The 16,922-nt window shown below is 42.2% G+C and overlaps 2 protein-coding genes across 2 annotated transcripts; one reads left to right on the top strand and one right to left on the bottom strand.

The window, feature by feature from the left end:
* Positions 1-311: 311 nt before the first annotated feature.
* Positions 312-13,242, top strand: LOC128740467 (thioester-containing protein 1 allele S3-like). The gene is made up of 9 exons (XM_053836007.1): positions 312-399; positions 467-647; positions 706-2,007; positions 2,059-2,262; positions 6,497-6,666; positions 6,736-7,034; positions 7,092-8,662; positions 12,924-13,080; positions 13,184-13,242. Exons 1-9 carry the CDS (start codon positions 344-346, stop codon positions 13,240-13,242), a joined length of 3,999 nt encoding a protein of 1,332 aa, XP_053691982.1. The 5' UTR covers positions 312-343.
* Positions 13,243-13,338: 96 nt separating this feature from the next.
* LOC128742983 (serine/threonine-protein phosphatase 2A activator) lies at positions 13,339-14,587 on the bottom strand. The gene is made up of 2 exons (XM_053839484.1): positions 14,476-14,587; positions 13,339-14,404 (listed from the first exon to the last, which is right to left on the bottom strand). Exons 1-2 carry the CDS (start codon positions 14,486-14,488, stop codon positions 13,392-13,394), a joined length of 1,026 nt encoding a protein of 341 aa, XP_053695459.1. The 5' UTR covers positions 14,489-14,587; the 3' UTR covers positions 13,339-13,391.
* Positions 14,588-16,922: the final 2,335 nt, after the last annotated feature.

The raw sequence follows: 16,922 nt of genomic DNA, 5'->3' as shown, positions 1-16,922 counted from the left end.
TTATTTGCCATCAGATATATCCCATTCTCATTTAGAAATTATCGGGCTACTTTAGTTACCTACTTCCAATTTACACGATTTCAAGAATTTTCCAAACACAAACATAACGAAAAGTAACGCTTAGAATGCAAATGTAACCGGCTGTGATGTCGTAAACGCTCCTGCCACCTCCTACTCTCATGGATTGATTAATTTCATAAAAATACGCGTCATATTAGTGATAAGCCACTGTGATTCCCCAGTAACTCAATATTACTCAAAATATATGTATAGGCACATGAACATTGCAGTAAAGTATTCCAGCAGTGAACACGACGACGCGTAGCTCAGATCAGTGATCATCATGCAGTGGTTGCTTTGGAAAATAATTCTCCTGTTCATTGTTGATCACTGCCAAGGGTGAGTTCTCAGTATGGAAACATGATTCTAAAAATAATAAATAAAATTTACGATATGTTGTTTTTAGGAGTTTTCTGGCAATAGTACCAAATGTCATCAGAGAGCATTCTACAAGTTCACTTGCATTAACGAATATTAATTCTGGGAACAATTTGCAATTTGAGTTGATACTAAAACAAGGAACTGTTCCAAATTGGAAAAGCCAAGTTTCGGTTCAAGAAAATGAAACTGTTTTAGTGTTCTTTAAGGTTGTATAATTTGAGTAAGTTTTATAATTAAAGCTGCTACCATTTTTCATTTGTTTAGACAAAAAATCTTGGAAATGATCAGTATATGTTTGCTATCCGCGAGCTCGGTGATCCAGACGCTACTTATGATGTACAACTAGAAGTGATACAAAAATCAGCACTTATTCTAATCCAAACTGACAAACCAATTTACAAGCCTGGTGAAACAGTGAAATTCCGCGTATTGGTGCTTGATCATGAAACAAAGCCATTGAAGAAGGTCAAAAGCATCAACATCAAAATTAAAGATAGCAAAAGGAATCTTATCTATGAGTGGCATTATGCAAAGATGCAAAATGGAATATTCCAATCTCAGCTGGAATTGGCACATTTCGTGGCTCTTGGACACTGGACAATTACAGTCGTAGCGGGTATAGACGAGAACCAACAAACTTTCCGCATTGCTGAATATGTACTCCCGAAACATGAAATCCGTATTTGGTGTACAAAAGTTACCACTGTAAAAGACAAAGTTTTGCCTTTAATAATTGATGCCGCATACACTTTTGGGAAACCTATTAAAGGGAGTTTATCATTGTCTATTGAGGACACCGAAAAAATAGTCAGCACGGAAATCAATGGTCGAACATTCGTGAGTATCGATTTACCAGTGATTGATGACCAGTCTGAACTAGACGAAATCAACATTTTGGCCAGTGTTGTAGATTCTGAATCGAAACATATTTTTAAGTCTAGTAAAACTATAGAAATTTATCCAGCATCTCATAAGATTACATTGCGCAAATCCTCTGAAAACATTACACCGGACGTACCATTCAAATGTTGGCTCACGCTACTGGATCCACTCGGAAACCCAATTGAATACCCTGATGTTATTAAAGTTAAAGTAACGCATGAAATACCATTTTGGATTGACAGGTCATACACAATTGAACGGACGCCAAACGAAAAAGGTGTTCTACCGTTGCAAATCGAAAGCGTCAAAAACACTGAAAAGTTGAAACTTAAAGTAACCTACGCAGGCGAGACTACATACTTCACAGTACATGAAGAAAAGGATTCTGATAAAAGCAACCCCTTCCTGGTGGTTTCCGTTCTGACTGAAACCCCTAAAATAGGACAACCGCTACAGATCTTGGTGACAAGTTCTTTTAAAATACAGTTGTTGACCTATTTTGTATTATCCCAAGGAGAGATCATCGTAAGTAAAACTCTAAACGTAAATAAACGATGGGTAATTTTAGAGGAAACTGTGAACTTTCGGATGGTACCTCAGGCTAGTTTGGTAGCTTTTACTGTTTTTAATAATAGAATAATCAAAGCAACAGAGCAACTGATGATTGAGGATTTGAACAATTTTGTAAGTGGTTCTGAAAGTAACAATATACAACAATTAAAGTAGAAATTTTAGGTAAACTTGACACTCTCTAGTCACGAAACGGAGCCCTCGGAACAGTTGAAAGTGCTTGTAAAGTCGCATCCAGGATCGATGATTGGTTTACAGGCAATTGATAAAAGTATACTAACGTTAGCGAATGGAAATGATCTTACTAAAAAAACGGTTTTCGATAATCTCAAAGCGAATTTGCACAGTTTCAATCAGGATCCTCTGGAGGTAAGTGCGCACCAAAAATTTGCAAGTTTATGTTACTAAAATTGGCCCTATAGGGTAGTCGTCATATTTTGGAATTTCGTCGAAAAGCCATTGTCACTATAATTCTCTTTAAAATTTAATATGTATAAAAAGCTTAATCTGAAACGAAACAAAGTTAAGTGAAGATCAGTTTTAAATTGACCAAAAAATTCCCGAGTAGCACACTTTAGGTCCATTTAGTTAAAGCAACCGAATTACGACTGAAATTTGTCATATTTCGGTTACCACAACAACTTTGTGATAACCGTGCTAGTAGGGTTAACATCAGCGAATGAACTGGGCAAATAATACAAAATCATTACCAAATTAAAGCAAAAAAAATGTAACTATAAGTGCCACGGTTTTCCGTCATTTTTCACATTAGTATTATTGTTGCATTTTTAACATTAGCAGTATGGTCAAACCCCTACCTAGTGCCTGCACGAAGAGAATCAATGATGACGATCGATGGCCATACCAGAAAATACTTCATATGCGTACTGGAGCAGCTTAGCTAAGATGTGCGAACCAGAGCACCTGTTTCCCAGATAAAGGGCGGCTCAAACAGCGTCTGTCTCGGAGCGGGCGGCTGAATATTAAACGCTCTTTCCCGAAAGCTGTACCTAAGATGATAGATCGGCGTAGGACACGGCAAAGAACTAGGAAACGATTAGTGGATAAGGATTAAAACATTGGGTTCCATAATCCGGCACGAGCTGGGTTCCTTGGTCGAGAGCTACATAGATTCGGAGTGGAGATCGCTGCTATTCAGGAAATTCGGTGGCTAAATTTCGAAGAAAGAGGATGCCGTGCAGTAGATCCTATTGCAGGCACTTATTTCTAGTAGCAATTCTACTACGGTAAAAAGGCACAACGTGGAGTCGGTTTCGAAAAGGGAAACCAAAAGCAGTGGATTATCCGCTGAAGGACCGTAGATGACCGTATACATGTGTTGAGAATTAAGGGCAAATTCTGAAATTACAAAATCTACAATGGTGCTAAGGATGAGTTCTACGACAAGCTCGATAGGACTTATGGAGAGTGCCCAAAACACGACAAGAAGGTCATCATCGGAGATACAAATGCCCACATCTGAAGGGAGGAATTCGTCCGTCCTGTCATTGGAAGACATAGCCTTCATCTGCCGACCAATGATATCGGTTTGAGGTTCATAAACTTTAACGCGACTAGAGGTATGGCCATATGTAGCACCTACCTACCTGTATGACATACTTTCCACGTCTGAATATTCGGAAACACCCCAAATGAAGACACTTAATTGACGATTGACACTTTTCGGATGTCATCGATGCACGGTCTTTTCGGGAACCAAATTTCGACTTTGACTACTATCTCGTCTTGTGCAAGATTCGCGCAAGGTTATCGAACGTGGCGAAAGCTCGCACTGAGAGGACACTGCGTTTCAACATCCAGCGGTTAACGGCAGATGTCGTGACAGATAAATATGCCAGAATACTTGAGCAATCGTAGTACAGGAGGAAGATAGAGAAAAAGATTTGAGTGGACTGTGGAGGAACGAGGCCGCAATCGCGCTGCTAGGTGTGGAAACATCGAGTGCACGAAATGATTGGTTTGACGAGGAATGCCAAAAAGCGATAGAGAAATAAAAAAGAGCTTGGGAAAATTATCTGAGCATATCCACGAGAGAGAATTTGGCCAAGTATCGACGAGCGAGGAATGAGTTGACCACGATGCTGAGGAGGAAAAAGCGCCCGAAGGAGGACAGAGATCGTGATGAGCTAGAACAACTATTCCGGGCTAATGACACCCGCAAGTTTTACGAGAAGGCCCACACACCAAAACCTGACGTGTGTAGGGACCAATGGCCAAGAACCGCTAGCAACGGCACTTCACTGGCTGATTCCAAGAATTTGGGAAGAAGAGAAACTACCGCAGGAGTGGATGGAAGGCGTAGTCTGTCCCATCTACAAAAAGGGCGACCGGCTAGACTGCTGTAACTACCGCGGCATTACGCTGGTCAACGCCGCCTACAAGGTACTCTCCCAGATTTTGTTGCGTCTTCTATCCCCAATAGCAAGAGAATTCGAAGGGCAGTATCAGGCGGGCTTTATGGGGGCCCGTGCTACTACGGATCGAATTTTTACTCTCCGACAAATCCTTCAGAAGCGTCGAGAGTACAACGTGCCCACGCATTTTCGTGGATTTCAGAGCAGCATACGATACCGTTGAACGCGAACAGCTATGGCAGATAATGCACGAGTACGGTTTTCCGGACAAACTATCGCGGCTGATCAAAGCTTCTCTGGAACGAGTGATGTACTACGTGCGCATTTCGGGGACACTCTCAAGTCCTTTCGAATCGCGCAGAGGACTGGGGCAAGGGGATGGACTGTCCTGTATGTTATTCAATATCGCTATCGAAGGTGTGATCCGGCGTGCGGGCATCGAAATGGGAGAAACGATCTTCAGCAAGAGTAGCCAACTCCTAGCCTGCGCAGACCACCTCGACATCATTAATAGAAACCGTGGATCGGCGGAGGCAATCTACACCAAACTAAAAACGGAGGCTAGAAGGATTGGGTTACAAATTAATGCGTTGGAAACCAAATATATGGTAGGAAGAGGCTCCCGAGAAAGTAACGTTTGCCTCCCACGGACAGTGACTATTGATGGTGATGAACTGGAAGTGGTCGATGTGTTCGTATATTTGGGATCTCTGGTCACCGCCGACAATAATACGAGTAAAGAGATCCAACGACGCATTCAAGCTGGAAATCGAGCGTGCTTTTCCCTCCGCAAGAAGTTTCGATCTAGGAGCATACGCCACCGCACAAAGCTGACGATGTATAAAACGCTAATAAGACGGTAGTCCTCTACGGACTTGATACAGTGACAGAGTGTGACAGATGAGAAGAACCAGGCCAGGAGTCGCATGCTCACTGCGGCTATACATCAGAACAAAGAAAGGTATAGAAAGAATAGAGCTGCGAAAAAAAACCCACAGTCTGAAAAAATGCGAGAACGAGAAGCACATGCTCAGCGACGCAAAGGAGCGATTCACCGACAACAATACACGGAGTTTCTACTAAACGGTGAGGAGCAGGAGTTGGACCATGCCTGCAATGTGCAATGATAGTGCTGGCAACCTGCTTACTGACAAAGCGACAAAAACAGATGGAAGGAGCACTTCCAGATGCTGTTGAATGGAGAAGTAAACATTGAGGTCAGCAGGAACAGGATAAGAATTACAGGACAGGAGGATGTTAAAAAGGCAATTAGTGAGCTGAGAAACAGCAAGGCTACTGGGAAGGACGGTATGTTGGCTGAACGTTTAAAAGCGGGAAGCGAGCGGCTGTACGAAGCAATCCACCGGATCATTGTCAGGATCTAAAAGGAAGAACAAAAGCCGGAGAAGTAGTTAGATGGCTTCATTTGCCCTATTTTTAAAACTAGACATCAACTCAACTGTAAAAACTATCGAGGGGTTACATTGCTCAATTCTGCCTATAAGGTGCTCTCTCGTATCCTGTTCTGTAGATTGAGATCGTCAGTAGAGTACTTAGTCGGCGAGTACCAAGCTGGTTTTCGTGAGGGTCGCTCCACGACAATTCAGAAGTTTAGCCTGGGTCTAGTTACTAGACAAGTAACTTGCACTTGCAGCCTCATCATCATCAAGTTTGTGGTCTTTAAGGTGGCGTATGATTCAGTTCAACGAAACGTGCTGTGGCAGATAATGCTAAAACATGGATTTTCGACGAAACTAGTTAAACTGGTTTGTGTGACCCATCGATGGGTCAAAATCATGCGTCAGAATAGCAGGTAAGACCTCAACCACTTTCGTGACGTTGGATGGACTGAAGCAAGGGGATACACTCCCTACCTGCTATTCAACTTAGTTTTGAAAGGCGCAATACGAAGGGGAAACGTGGAAAGGAACGGAGCAATCATCACGAAATCTCTCATGTTTCTTGGTTTTGCGGTGGAAGAACCCTCAGGCCTTTTAAATGGGAAGGAGCGAGATTGGGAACCAAAACGAAGTACATGAGTGCTGGTAGGGAACGTGGAAGTCCAAGTGGTGTTAGTGCCAAGATGGAGCTGGATGGGGAACAATATGAAGTAGTGGAAATCATATACCTTAGTATGCTAGTGACATATGGCAACTCCAATTATTCCAAATTCTTGGATATTTTTAATATCATTCTCAAGAAGTTAATAATATAGTTTCTTCTTTCAGCAATCAGGATTCGTCATGCTAACCGATTTGTCTGACAATTCAAACTCTATCGAAATGACTCTATTTGCCCTCAGTACACGGTTCAGCAGCGCTGATCCGACAGAAGGAGCATCACACATTCGTAAAAACTTCCCCGAGACTTGGCTTTGGAGTGATTTGGTGCCAATAGAGTAAATTACTTTAATCATACATCATACACGTAAAACTAATGAAAGTATAATGTTTTTCTAATTCCAAAGCTCAAGTGGTGAAATTACCATCAGCGGTATGGTTCCCGATACGATCACCAATTGGCAAATTAGTGCTTTGTCGATAAATTCGGAACGTGGGCTTGGTATCATCGACAAACCGGTTTCATTAAATGTTCTCAAGCGTTTCTTTATTGTTCTAAATTTGGCGTATTCTATACTAAAGACGGAAGTAGCCGTGGTAGAAGTATTCGTTTTTAACTACCTAGAAACTCAACAGGAAAGTACAGTGACATTTTTAAATCAACAAAAGGACTTCTATTTTGTTGATCACCAAAATCAGTCATTCGGTGAGAACTTTTTCATACTTATTTTAGAATTATTGATAAAACTTCTTATATTTTTAGACAAACCGGAAGAAACTCTATCAGTTACGATCCCCGCAAATAGCGTTAGAACGGTTACATTTCTGCTCAAACCTCGTAGCTCAGGAGAATTTCAGATATTAGTGAAAGCGGCAATACCGACAGCAACCGATACGGTCCAAAGATCTCTGCGCGTGACTCCCGGTGGATTGCAGTACTATCGCAACATTCCGCGCTTTATTGAAGTCGAAGATTCATCACAACACTTCCGTCAGTTGAAACTAGTAATTCCACCGGTGGCTACACCGGGCTCAGAAAACATCACTTTTTCGGTAGAAGGAATCTTGCTGGGTGCCGCCCTGACGAATCTGGGTGGTTTGATTCGTTTACCGTCCGGTTGTGGAGAGCAAAATATGCTGAACTTGGTTCCGAGTGTTTTAGTTCTAGAATATTTGAGCAGCACGGATACTTTGGACAAAACGACCAAGCAAAAGGCTATCGATTATTTAACTAAAGGCTACCAGAATCAGTTGAACTACAAACTGCGGGATGGTTCATTTAGTGTTTTTGGGCAAAGAGATGTTCGAGGCAGTGTATTCTTGACAGCATTTGTTGCCAAGACCTTTCAAATTGCTGGTAAACACATCACAGTGGATTCTGGTGTTACTGATGCGGCGTTCAAATGGTTACAGGCAAAGCAAGATGCCGATGGAAAGTATGCGGAATTGGGGAAGATTTATCACCAAAAAATTCAAGGCGGCTTGAGTGGAGGTGTTACGCTTACTGCTTACACGATATCGGCGTTTCTAGAACATAAAAATACTGCCCATCACTACCGAGCGGTAGTCGATAAAGGGGCTAATTTTATTGCCGAACGACTTAATCATCTAACTAGACCTTACGATCTGGCGCTAGCAGCTTATGCGTTACAACTGGCTGGACATCCTCGGAAACAGCTTCCTTTGGACAAATTATTGGAACAGTCTATCACGGATGCCAACCGTACAATGCGTTGGTGGAATGATGGGTCAACAAATATTGAAACAGCAGCATATGTCTTGCTAACCATGATGAGTGCTGGCCTTTACGTAGATGCAACACCAATTATGCGTTGGCTGGTTTCCCAGCGATATGATAAGGGAGGTTACGACAACACTCAGAACACTTTCGTGGGTTTGAAAGCACTTGCAGAGTACTCTCATAAATTGTCGACTTCACGAAACAACTACGAAGTTACGCTCTCCTATGGTGCGGATGAAACGCAGGTTGTCCACGTGGATGCTCAGTCTTCACTAAAAAGCCAAAGCCTTGCATTACCTACGAATGTACGTAGTGTTGATGTTTCCATAACAGGCACAGGTACTGGAGTTTTCCAGATAGCTTATCAGTATAATACAATTGCGGCTGATGATAAACCACGGTTCGAAATAATTCGTACTGTACTTTCCGAGGGAACTACAAGTGACCTGAAGTTAGCTATCTGTGCTCGATACAAACCATTACATCGTGACGAAATTATGACCAACATGGTACTGATGGAAATACTCTTCCCCAGTGGATACGTTATAGCGGACGAAACTAAGGAGAGTTTAGATAGCGTTAAAGTTGTGAGGGTAAGTAAGAATTGTGCATTTCACGAGCTTCCAATGATCATTTCAAATCATTTCCCGCCCAGTGAGCTCCGGGGTACGATGCTGGCCTAACAAACAAGCCTCGACTAGGCGGCAGTGTCGCTACAGAGTTAATAGAATCTGTGTACTAGCTCCGTAATTTTCCTGTACTCTAATAACCGGCTGCGACGTTTGTCGATAAAAAAGAGTCAAGTCCTAAAGGACGTTTTACACCCATGGTTTTGCTTTGCTTCAGCTCTATCTCAGTACCAGCCCTATACCACTGAGACCTCCACGTTTCCTACCATATACCGCGTCCTTTGTTTTGACTGAACTGGTGATGAAACCTAAGAACGCAGCATATTTATTTATTAACTTTTTTTAAAATGGGGCTTTCAACCAGTGGTTGGTTCGTCCCAAATCGCAACATATTTCATACGCATAACTTGAATCATACTAAGGATATAGGAATAATACGAATCAGTATATGTTACCAGTTTCGTCGAAAAATCATGTTCAAGCAGAGTCGCCATTTCTATCTACGACCATTTCGTTTTATTGAATCGTACACCGTCTTTGAATTCACAAATGGTCGATGGTATCATATGCGGCTTTGAAGTCAACGAACAAATGGTGCGTAGGAACTCTGTATTCACGGCTCTTTTGGAGGATCTGCCGCAGTGTAAATATTTGATCCGTTGTAGACCGACCTTCGACGAAGTCGGCGTGATAAGTTGCCACAAATCTGTTCGCAATTGGTGATAGTCGGCAGAAAATAGTTTAAGACAACACTTTGTAGGCGGTATTGAGAACGGTGATCGCCCAATAGTTTTCACAATCCAACTTGTCGCCCTTTAACCCCATCTTTCCACTCTTCCGGTTGCTGTTCTGTATCCCAAATTCTAGCAATCAGCCGGTGCATACAACCGACCAACTTCCTGGTCCCATTTTAAAAAGCTCCGCTTCGATATTATCTTTCCCAGCTGAGTTATTGTTCTTTAGCTGCATGATGGCCTTCTTAATTTCCCCTATCGTTGGGGCTGGCACCACTTACCTATTTGTTGCACCATCGAGATCGCTTTCCCTGCCGCCATGGTTCTCCGCCTGGGCGCCATTCAGGTGTTCGAAGTGCTGCTTCCACCTATCGGTCACGTCATCATTGTCTGAATACTGCCATTCTTATCCCGATACATTTCGGCTCGCGGCACAAAGCCTTTGCGGGATCCAATCAGTTTCTGGTAGAACTTTCGCGTTTCTTGAGAACGATGCAGCCGCTCCAACTTTGCATATTTCTACTCACGCAGCGTTCTCCGCCTCCATCATCCTCCTACATTCATCGTCAAACCAATCGTTCCGCTGATTCCGTGCCACATGCCCGATGGAGTTCTCCGTTACACTGCTGATGGCTGTTTTGATGGTGCTCCAGTGATTTGATGGCAGCTTCAAGTGAGTGCACGTAGTTTGTGGGGACGTCTGGCGCGTCTTCAGTCGCGCGAGATCTAACCGAGACTGGCGTCGATACCGAATGTTGTTCACAACGGAGAGTTTTGGGCACATCCTAGCCATCACTACATAGTGGTCCGAGCCAACGTTAGCGCTTCGATAGGATCTGACGTCGATAATGTCTGAGAAGTACCGACAGTCGATCAAAACGTGGTCAATGGTTGATTCTGTCTGATTTGGTGACCTCCAGGTGTACTTGTGTAGGAGTGTGTGCTGGACTACGTATGGTCATGTTCTTGGAGGCGGTCGATAAGTCTTGAAATTTCCAATGACGATCTTGACACCATGTTTTGGTCAGCGGTCGTATTTATTCTCTAACTGCGCATAGAATTCATCCTTGTCGTCACGGGTGCTTCTGAGACGAGAGCTGTGTACGTTGATGATGCTTATGTTGAAGAATCGGCCCTTGATTCTCAACCTGCACAATTGAGGATTGATTGGTCACCACCAAATGACCCGTTTCCGCATTTCACCCATCACTATGAAAGCTATACCCAGCTCGTGTGTGTTGCCGCAGCTCTGGTAGATGGTATGTCCATCTGGAGTCCATGAGCTCTTCCAGCAGCGTTACGACGTCGAATTCGCGGCTCTTCGATACGTCGGAGAGGACTCGAGTGCTCCTTTGGAAGTTGAGAGAACGGCAGCTCCACGTCTCGAGTTTCCAATCCACAGTCCTTTTTTGTCGTATGGGTCTATTCCGATTGTACCAGTCTTAAATTCCTTGTCCTTCGTTCACTGCTTAATAGTTTTTCGTGTTGGTGGCTTGCAAGGTCTGTAGCACCAACCGCCTGTTTTGCCGGAGGACCAACGAAGCTCGAAAGGGCCCACCTTCCCTGTCAGCATACGATCTTGGCATCCACTGGGGTTGATTACCAGATCTTCACCAAGGTGGCTCGTATCTCGGCTGGTACCACAAGGAGGTAGGGATAGGAGATGCTGGATAAGAGGCTGTGAACCACTGTGGGGCCTACAGGTTATCAAGGCACCGACGGTACGCGTTATTCAGCCTTTTACCAGCAAAAGGAAAAAATTGATGTCATTTACACTTATCAAACAGCAGTTTTCGATCGTGTTGACCACAAGATCCTTCTGTGTGAAATAACGCAACTTGACGCTACTTGTCGATTCGTCGAGTGATTCAGTTCGTACCTACGCAATAGAATTTTACGCGTTAACCCATTACGCCCCACACTTTTTCCAGCAGGGGTTACAAGCTGAAACTTTCAGGAAAGTTTTGTTTTAGATCAACTAAGAAAAAACCGCATGTCCCGCAATGATACGCTGAAAAAATTCGAACGAACGGGCTTGTGGGAGAGGGGGGTGGAGGTATGCCGCTTTAACATAGCTTTAATGTTGCAGAAACATTAGATTCGAATCCAGAAATACAGTCATTGACGTTTTTGCTTCCACCTTCCGAGGGTAAAGTTACTAGTTTGAGCTGGCTGAAAGTTAGCGAGACTTGTTATGTTTACACAGCTGTAATTTTGTTATATGTAACATCTAAGGTTTGTACAACAACAGGTCAATTAGATTTTTTCTTTATTTGTTTCTTCGGGTTCAAGTTGATACCTAAACCGTAGCTGTCCTTCACTGAAAAAACGTTTCGTATAGTTTCTATGTGTTTCACACATAGATTTTTTCCATGTGCCCAGTAAATGAACTTTATGTGCCAAACAGTTACCTTTTATGTGTTTGGTGTTAAAATTTACCTTTAAAATTTGCACATACTATTCATGTGCATATAATTTTCATGTGTACTTCTGGGTGGATTGTGTTTATATGTGGCACATAATAATCATAAGGATTTTCTAATGGAAATTTTCATTAGATATGTACGGATTATTTTGAGTGTTAGAATCGATCGAAGAGTGCGTTGCGTTTTCGCAACGCTGGGAGGAAATGGGTTAAGCTCGGTGCATACATATCACCGGATTTACTAATAATTCAGAAGTTCCGCAGGGAAGCAACATTGGATCCTTGTTATTCATGCTGTTCTTAACGACGTTAACTCGCACCTGGCTGCAAATTGGTATAAGTCGACAAATTTAAATAATGTCTTGATAGTTCAAAACCATAGATGATTGCCCTTGAGTGAGGCCATGTTAAATGATTTCATTGGCTGGTGTCGAAGAAACAGGCTCGTAATCAGTATTTCCAAGTGTGAGGTTATGACGTTTCAACGTATTTTAAAATCAGCTTTGTTCGATTATCACGTCGATGGATTGCAACTAGAAGAGTCTATCACGTAAGTGATCTAGGTGTTCTCCTTGATGCGAAGCTCACATTTCAATTACATCGCCGGATTGATAAAGAGAGCCACATATCTGGCTGGTTTTATTTCCAAAATCGTCCATAATTTTAAAGATCCACATTGCCTGAAAGCTCTCTATTGCTCTATAGCTCGTCCAATATTGGAAAACTGCAATTTGGTTTGGTGTCCACACCAGTTAATCTGGAATTTGTAGATTGGACGTATCCAAAAAAGATTTGTCCGATTTGCCTTACGTGAGCTGCCCTGGTGTGGCCCCGTTAACCTGCCACCGACATAAGTTATAACATACCCTACCATCATTTGCAAAGATAACTGTGCAATATTATCAAACAATAATTTAATGCACGGAGTGTCCGACTGACTAACTATTGTGTGAGGCAATATTCATATATACAATTCAAGTGTGAAACGTGGTGAAACATCGACTCATTTGTACCTATCTGAGATTTTCTTTAGTGACAATTACCCACGTTCGTTTTGATACTGTAGAAAATGGAAGCAAAACGGGATGACACGCTGCTTGTACTCTATTTCGACTCGCTATCGACAGAGGAATCAACCTGTATTAATGTAACCGGCTTACGAAAGGCAGTAGTGCTCGGGCAGATTGCAGGCTGGATAAAAGTGTACGACTATTATGATCCTAGTAAGTATATATACTTACAATATATGACTAACAAATTATACCGACAAATCGGTATACTGTAAACTCTAAGTTTCTAACTTGTCATCATTTTTACGACTTTCAGCTCGCGAGGCAATCGAATACTTTAACCCTACAATAATGGATCAAGAAAATGAACTTTAGTATTTCAAACAAATTTTCAAAATGTAAGTTAATTTACATTTAAATGGCGAGTAACTGGAAAATGCATTAAATACGATTTAACCTTTTGGTGTTGAATAATTTATTGAATAGATTACGTTTGTTACTCCTAGCACAATATCATAGTCAGATTATTGGCCTTCAGCAGGAAATTTAGGCGGTGCAGGTGGCCCCATATTCTGCGGCGGAAGCATGCCTAGCCTCGGATTGGGCAACTTGGTGCCAGGCTTTACCGGGTTGAGTGTTAGAATCGAACCGAAATACACGTGCTGAATAACGGGATACTTCGACAAAACCTCCTTTTGATACATCTTAATAAGACCAGTACTGATTTTGGCCCATGAAGGCACAGCACTTATGCTCCACAGTTGGTTCGAGTGTTCAGCAAAGTGACCAGTTTTAACCTGTCTTATATAGTCAATACATCCGATAAAAAGATATTCTTTTCTATGCTCATCAATGTATTTATCCTCCACAAATTTGGCAGGATCAATCGGACTATCGACAGCTAGCTGTGCACTGCCCCATATAAACGGAACAAACTGAAAATCGTCCAAACTCCAAACACCGTGGCTTCCAGCTGGTTCCATTCGATATGTAACCTGCAACTTGCGAACAAAGTTCAGGTATTGACGAAACAGTCGTAGACCGACAGCGACTTCATCTTTTCTTTCAATTGCTTTGATCTTAAACAAACACATTAGAAACATCAGAAAAGAAAGTTCATGACCGGTACCATAATCAATCCTCGTAGCATTACCGAACGACTCGGTAAAATAGACATTCAGTTCCACTGCTGCATCAGTCAGATGAGCTGGTAATGCTTCCTTTATAAGATCTAGGCTTTCGGCTTGCATTTTCTGGAACCAGGATCTGTAGGCTACGTTTCCAAACCTAGCAGGTTGATCCACCGGAGGGGTTTCAATAGCAAGCTGCTCTAGTCGAGTGAGACCATCCATAAGTTTCTTGATGACTGTATTCATCTCAACTTCCTGGCTTTGCTTTGTGGCTTGTAGCGCAACGCTCATGCTACTGATGAAACCCAACAAATCGTAATAAGCTTCTGAGTGTTCCCACCTGGGCATATCCATGGCACTTTTAATAAGCTTCTCCGGAATCTTATAGTTGTAGGTGGGTGCTTCTTCTAGAAACAAAACAAAACAAAACGTCAATAGAAAAAAATGTAACCTACGGAAATATTGTTCTTTAACTTACCTTGTGTAGCCATCACGACGAACTTCAATTAATAATTTTTAATATTCGAATGGTCTACTTTCCGAATAAATAATAAATATTTTCTGCCGGTTTAAAAATCCGTAAATCAAAGTTGTTTGAGATGAGATTGCTTTGGGTTTTGCGATGACACAAAAAAGCTCCTTTCAAACCAAAAGGTGCTGCCCCGATTTTATTGGCAGATAAAAGTTTCATTCGACATGCAGCTGGCGCTGCAATCGCAATGAAATCTAGATAGAATTAACAAAAGGGCGAATGTCGCAAGCGTAAACAAACCGAGTGAGAGTTGATTTTCCTATGCTGGTCCAGCAAAAAGCAACTCTCACTCGTTTTGTTTACATTTGCTACATTCGCCCTTTTGTTAATTCTAGCTAGAAATATGTCATCGTCGGAAATTTCATACAGCTTTTTTTACGTGCTATGCAGTAATTTGCGTTGGTTTCGTCACTAACGAGAATGACATTAGCTGGGGCTCGTTTATGTAGGAGTGATAGGGGAGCAAAAAGTGGAGGAGAGCATCCGGGAGTTTGAAATTTGATATTGCGCTTATTATCTAAAATTTTTCTTTCGTAGGTTTAGTTGTGCGCCTAACAGTTGCGCGCAGCTCTGTTCTGGTTGCTCGCAGTCAAAGTTCTCTTTTACACTCACACGAAATCTCGTAAGAAACTGTTAACGCAAGGGTGATGAGAAAAGCAACAATATTTCTCTCTCGCTCATCAGCTGAATGCTAGGGTAGCTTGCTTCGTGATTGCCCGTTCAAACATGGACAAATGTTTTACAAACGCAATCCGCATTTAAATTTTATCATTTTCGGTTAACGTGCGACATTGTAACTGTGTTGTTTGTAAGTCTGCACGGAATAGAACAAAAAAAAGTTATCTAAGCAAAGAATAAGAGCATAAACACAGAAAACTTACACATGCTTACACTGTCAATAATACATGATTTACCTTTGCGCACAACTATATAAAGCTGAAAAACGAAATATTTTCTCGGGAAGCACAATATTATTCCTACTGCAAACTGTGCAGAGTCTAAATTACAGCCAGAAAGAATCGCCCAGGTCTTTATTGTTTATTCAACTGAATACGACTGACTGTGCTTACCAGCCAGGTCTTTGAACGCGGTCGGAATCAGGGGGGATCTATCGGTAAGGAATTGTGAAACTCACATGTGAAGGGGCAGGCAGGTGACCATAATTTTCAATGCAGTTCTTGCTACTTTTTTTCTTACCGATTTGCTGCTCTTGCCTGTACATGTAGCTTGCGAAAAGTTTCTTAGTTTGTTTTATTTACGCTAAAGACCAGATAAATGCATTATCGGGATCAAACCAATACAAATGACGATTGCGCTGCGTGTTTGGGTTTGAGTTTCTATCAACTGCAGCAGACAAAAATAGAGTTGCGAGTCCCCTGGCTCGAAATCAATCATAAGTCGTTTGGTCCATGACAGTACAAACGTCATGGACCAAACAGTACAAACGTCATGGACCAAACACCATCTGCGGTAACGCACACATGTAAGGAATTTGACAGCAATAGTTCCCCCCTGGTCGGAATCTAGACGACGTTCAAACGAACTGCTCTTGAAAAAGATGGCGTTCATTTAGCTACTAAATTGACGTACTAGCATCACAGAGAACAGACATTCATCTTGATCCCGCGGGATGTGTAAAAACCTAAGCCGCCATATTGAAAGTAAGTGGTAATGCTCCCGTTACGTGGCGCTCGTATCGCTGACAGGAGCTTTGGTTACTTCGATTGGATTTGGCTACTCATAAAACATTACAACGCACCGCGTTGCTATAGTAAATATAGTAAACCAAACTTTGAAGAAAAAAATACCGTCAGCATCTAGATCAGCATACTTTTCTGTTGTATATTTGGTTATAAAAATGATATTGTGCGATAACTAAATTGATAAATAATACAAAAACTGCCGGAAATTCTGTTATCAACGATTAGCGCGCAACTACCGTACCACAGTGCCACGGCATTTCTTCGGTTAAGACCACTTTTGTATTTAAGAATAGCAATAAAGCATCTCATCGATAGCATCTCTGGAGCGAGAGATGTGCTACGTGCGCGTTTCAGGGACACTCGAGTCCTTTCGAATCGCACAGAGGGTTGCGGCAAGGGGATGTACTGTCTGTCCTGTATGTTATTCAATATCGCTATTGAACGTGTGACTCGACGAGCGGGCATCGAAAGATGGGGAACGATCTTTAGCAAGAATAGCCAACTCCTATAGCCTTCGCAGACGACATCGACATCATTACTAGAAACCTTGGGACGGCGGAGGCAATCTACGCCAGATTAAAAACAGAGGCTAGGAGGATAGGGCCACAAATCAAGTAAGTAAGTACGATAGCATCCAACTTCCAAATCCAGTGCTGTTTTTCCGATGCATTCCGATTGACATCACGAAAA

The sequence above is a fragment of the Sabethes cyaneus genome, chromosome 3 (genome assembly GCF_943734655.1).
Source record: "Sabethes cyaneus chromosome 3, idSabCyanKW18_F2, whole genome shotgun sequence".
Taxonomy (NCBI): Eukaryota; Metazoa; Arthropoda; class Insecta; order Diptera; family Culicidae; genus Sabethes; species Sabethes cyaneus.
This window is presented reverse-complemented; position numbering and strand designations above follow the sequence as displayed.

Bases quoted from the DNA above. Each gene is read 5' to 3' on its own strand.
- LOC128740467 (XM_053836007.1), top strand. From the start codon at position 344: ATGCAGTGGTTGCTTTGGAAAATAATTCTCCTGTTCATTGTTGATCAC. The intron at 648-705 runs GTTGTATAATTT...TCATTTGTTTAG, and splicing joins CTGTTTTAGTGTTCTTTAAG to ACAAAAAATCTTGGAAATGA. The intron at 6,667-6,735 runs GTAAATTACTTT...CTAATTCCAAAG, and splicing joins AGTGATTTGGTGCCAATAGA to CTCAAGTGGTGAAATTACCA.